Raw genomic sequence first — 4,675 nt, forward strand, 5'->3', positions numbered from 1 at the left:
GGTTGTCATGGTATCTCGATCTCGATCTCGTTGGCATCGATCCCTCACCGATCTGGCGATCTGTCCCGGCGACGCTAGCCATCAAAGTCGCCGATGTGGCTGCATGTGTAGTAAATGCTTGTGTACGTGCACGTCACAATCTGTGACGGTTACTAGTTTCTGGTCATTTTCACCAAGCTAGCATAGTCTACATGGCCAACAATGGAGCTCCGATCCGGAGTCATCGCGCCTGTCACAATCTCCCAATGGTGACCTCAAAAAAAAAAACCTCCTGATGGTTACCAACTTTGATCAGGCAGTTTTTCATCATCTTTTTTACACTACTTATATGAACTAATTATTCCTCTAGATCTGATGTGCTCTGCACTTAACCTTTAGAAAATTGGGAAATTAAGAACATTGCAATCCCTTATTTAGCATCGTCGCGTGAATGACACATGGCCCCACCCGCATCACCGACTCTGGCAAATAAGGGGTTGTACTTAATTCCAATGGAGGGGAAGAATTTCTTGTTCATGTACACGATCTGGCCGCATGGCTAGTAATTGAGAGGATCTAGGCCGTTTCCTTTATTTCTTGGTCGAATAATGGCCCAAAAATACATCAGAAACTAGTAAAGTCTTTCGTTTCTTCTTTTCAAAAGAAATGAAGTCAAGTAGAAGATGCAGGGTCAACACAAAAACTTGGCTCAAGGTCTGAAGTAGCCATGGACAAAAGAGCAGGTGTATACATGCATATACGAAATAGATAACACAAGCACAAATTGATTTAACTTACAATACGTACGATCCTCTGATTTCGTTTTACTGCAGATCACTACTTCTGCAGTTCTGCTAGCTACTGTACTGCAGCTCCACAGAGGAATTTAGTTTGATTTGCTAGCAGCTGGGGAGAAAATTGACACAAGCTAACTCGTGCATGCAGGAGCAGCACAGCATGGCACCACACGCTGCACCACGTGCTTGCGCGGCCATTTCAACGGGCCGGCCGCGCGCCGCCGTCGGCGACGTCCACGCTGGTGGTGCAGGCGAGGAGGCGGCGGAAGATGGCGCGCACGGCGCCGCACGACGCCTCCTGCAGCCTCCTCACCATGGTGCACCGCTTCTTCTGCTTCTTCCTCCGGCTCCGGCGGCTCCGACTCGCCTTCCTGTCGCGGAGCCCCACGTCCTCTCTGTCCCTGCTCTCGCTGCGGCCGACGGCGCCGGCAACGTTGCTCGCGCTGCCGACCGATCCGGCATCGGAGGCCGCCGCGGACCCTCCTCCGCCACCGCCGCGCTGCGGGAGGAAGGGGAACACGGCGGCGCGCTCCCGGACGCGGCCGAGGCACGCCATGGTGCGCTCGGGCACGGTCTCCTTCTTCTTGGAGAAGGTGTAGCTGCGGAGGTACATCTGCCGGCACGAGTAGCTGTCCACCACCCGCGGGCTCGCGTACCCCGCCGCCAGCTCGCCGCTGCAGCCGCCGCCACCGCGGCGCATGCTGGCGCTGCCGCTGTAGCTGTAGTAGTAGGACGCGCTGGCGCCGGGGCTCTCCTGCCCTCCGCCTCCGCCTCCCTGGCGCCGCGCCATGGCCACCGACTTGACGAACTCGGCGTCGGACTCGGGCCACTTGTACAGGCTGACGTAGCTGGCCCGCACCGGCGCGCGCGCGTCCACGCAGCCGATGGCCGCCTTGCACCCGGCCGCCATTAATGGCGTCGCGGCCAGCTACCTATACCTAGCCAGCTGCTCCTCCAGCTTAAGCTGCTGCTACTCAGCTAATAATCACTGTTGCTGCTTAGCTTACTCTGCTTGCATTTGCATCAGCATGCCGCCCGTAGCTGTAGAGAGAGGACAGGGAGGAGCTCGGACTTCGGCGACCTGTGTGGCGTGTGGGGTATATAAGACTATAAGAGAGACAGCGCGACAGCGACTGAACGGCATGGGAGCATGTGAGGGACAGGTTAAAGGGTGACGAAGGAGAGCGCTTGGCTTTGGTTGCAAGGAAAGGTGTCGCCATTTCTGCCGCGAGAATTATGTGGCATCATCATCGTGGTCACTCTCAAGCAATGAGTGCTAGCGAGCTGCTGGCCATGGCTTTGCCTCGCACCCTGGACAGTCAAAATGTGAGGCCTTCTGCGCGCACCACTCTGAATATCTTTATCTTTATATGTGCATGCTGCGGCACTGCAAATCTGCAATAGCAAGACTCGAAATGAAAAAATGTCAGAAACTTTAACATGAAGTAACATACATGACAACTAAGTTTGGTCGCATTTTCCGCTGTGAGGATCAGTTTCCACAAGGTCCGCGGGTTTGTTGCTGTTCGTGGTTTGGCAGGAATTGAACCACGATCTTAGTTGTTAATCGAGTTACGTGGCGTGTTCGACCGCCTATAATTGTTCTGTCAGGAAGGTAGCCTACCATGTCTATATGCCTGAAACCAGGAATGGACTCGACACAAGCATACATCAGCTGGCTGAAAGCTAGATACTACTACACAGTAACCAATTGTTTCAGTTCCATTTCATTAAAAAGAATGTTCAGTTCCATGGCAGTCTGATCAACCGACCCTGACCGAGCAAAGGGGTAGATCCGTGTGTTGAGCCCAAGGAGGACAGCTAGACAGAGGCATAGAGCATGCATGGATTGGAATGATTGAAACTTGTGGTTAAGGGCTCATAATGCGCGCATTCGGGTGCGTATTCCGAGGGCCACGCTCACTGTTAACAAACACGACTAGTATACTCCTGTGAGTAATGAAACGTAGCCTGACGGGATGTAACTGGGGACGAACGGAATCGGTGCTTGTAACTACAACGAGGAGGTGGTGAATTAGGTAATTTTTATACTAGGGTTCAAACTAGTTAGCATAAAATATAAATTAAAACGTATAATCTAGATGTACAACTAGGATTCAGCTAGTGTGAAAAACTTCGTCCTAAAGAATTTTACAATCTATAGCCAATCTGAAGCGCCCCGACCCAAAGATCAAGGCTAAACCATGTATTAAATACCGAATGAGGTCTCCGGCATAATACATGTTACATCAAGTGGAGTCCAGAGTCATACAGAGCTTTATTTAACATGTACACGAGGGGTAAAGCGACAACACAGAGCTACACAGCACAACCATAGGATAACGACTAGCATGACGGCATGGAGGACTAGCTCTTTATCCATCACGGCTCCACTCGATCAGCTCGGGTGCAGACACGATCTACTCGCAGTCCTCTGGCACAAAGTCAGGATCCTCTGGAGAAAAATCAACAAGGGTTGAGTACGATAGTACTCAGCAAGTTCCACCTCACCCTACGGGAGGGGAATGACATGCACGACGCATATTAAGCACAATGCATTAGCAATGCAACTCATGGTATGCACTCTTCCCGACACAACCCATAGTAGGTAGCTCACTAGTTGTCAGGACCACACCGTAGCCTGTCCATACCATGGACACGGACCATTCGAATGGATTATACACTCTGCAGAGGTCGTACGCTGTACCCACAAGCTCGACTGCCCGAACGGACAACCGACATAGCCGACACCCAGCCGTGGTCATGCCCAGCCCGGCCGCACAGACCCTCGGGCCCTGACCCCAATGGTCTATACCCGTAAACCATCCCGGTGACCGTCAGGCTAACTAGTGGGATTAGGCTAAGTCCGGCCCATACCGGAACCTGTGGTCGTACTAAAGTAAGCTAGGTGAGATGTCAAAACAACTCGGTCCTTATGGTTCACCAGGGCAGCAGCCATCCCTCAACATGTCAACTCGAGTCTACCACCACGGTAGCACTCACCTGCCAGTCTACCACCACGGTAGCGCCGGCTCCAGCATACCCAGCTGCCCTAGCCTCAGCCAAATCACTTCATATCCTAATCTCAACTCTGGATATGCATAACTACTCATATGCATGTATGAGCACACTCAATCACTCAAGTACCGGTATATGTAATTGATCCTAAACCAGGGCTACAACTAGACGTCCTCACATGGATGCAACCGCTCACGTAGGGGTCGATGAAACTTGCCTTCACTTACGTACGCGTCGGCGGCGGCGGCTTCCTGCTCGCGGTATGGGTCTTCTGGCTCCGGCTCGCTGTACTGGCCTTCGTACTCCTTGGCAAGCTCCTCCTCGGTCACTCCGTGATCTACAGGCAAAAACGGCACAACCGGCAAGCAAACACAAGCAAGCTATAAAATAAGCTCAAATGGAGATGAAAATAGGAGGAATAGATAGTATATGATTTGAGGGGAGTTTAGGAAAAAGAGTTACGTGAAAAGGAGCTGATATGAAGGAGATATTGAGTTTACAGTATTGGTTGGTATTTAATTCCAAAAATAGAATGATTTGGATTAAGTCCTCACGGCCTGGTGGGTGTTTTGGCCTTTATTAGTATTGCGGAGTTAATGGTCGGGGAGCCGGCTGCCATCTCACCTTGGCACGGAACAGTTCGAGGAAGAGGGTCAACTATTGGAGCTTCGTCTCGTGAGTGAGCTGGGCTCGTGAGAAGTGGTTCAGCTAGCGGAGCGAAGCGGCTCGGTGTGCTTGGGCTGATGATGGGGCTCGTCACGGCCTCGCTCCTTTTATAGGTGAGGAGAGCAGCAGCGGCGTCGCGCAGGGACGGGCGACGGTGTGGGCTGCGGTAGCTTGTCGTCAACGCGAACAGTGGCAGCGCTGAAGGCGCGAGCGTC

At 52.3% G+C, this 4,675-nt stretch overlaps 1 protein-coding gene across 1 annotated transcript; it reads right to left on the reverse strand.

The window, feature by feature from the left end:
- Nucleotides 1-670: 670 nt before the first annotated feature.
- Nucleotides 671-1,858, reverse strand: LOC112886838. Its single transcript, XM_025952849.1, has one exon. The coding sequence runs from the start codon at nucleotides 1,684-1,686 to the stop codon at nucleotides 976-978; it is 711 nt and encodes a 236-aa protein (XP_025808634.1). The 5' UTR covers nucleotides 1,687-1,858; the 3' UTR covers nucleotides 671-975.
- Nucleotides 1,859-4,675: the final 2,817 nt, after the last annotated feature.

The sequence above is a fragment of the Panicum hallii genome, chromosome 3, assembly GCF_002211085.1.
Source record: "Panicum hallii strain FIL2 chromosome 3, PHallii_v3.1, whole genome shotgun sequence".
NCBI classification, from domain to species: Eukaryota; Viridiplantae; Streptophyta; class Magnoliopsida; order Poales; family Poaceae; genus Panicum; species Panicum hallii.

Bases quoted from the DNA above. Each gene is read 5' to 3' on its own strand.
- LOC112886838 (XM_025952849.1), bottom strand. From the start codon at position 1,686: ATGGCGGCCGGGTGCAAGGCGGCCATCGGCTGCGTGGACGCGCGCGCG.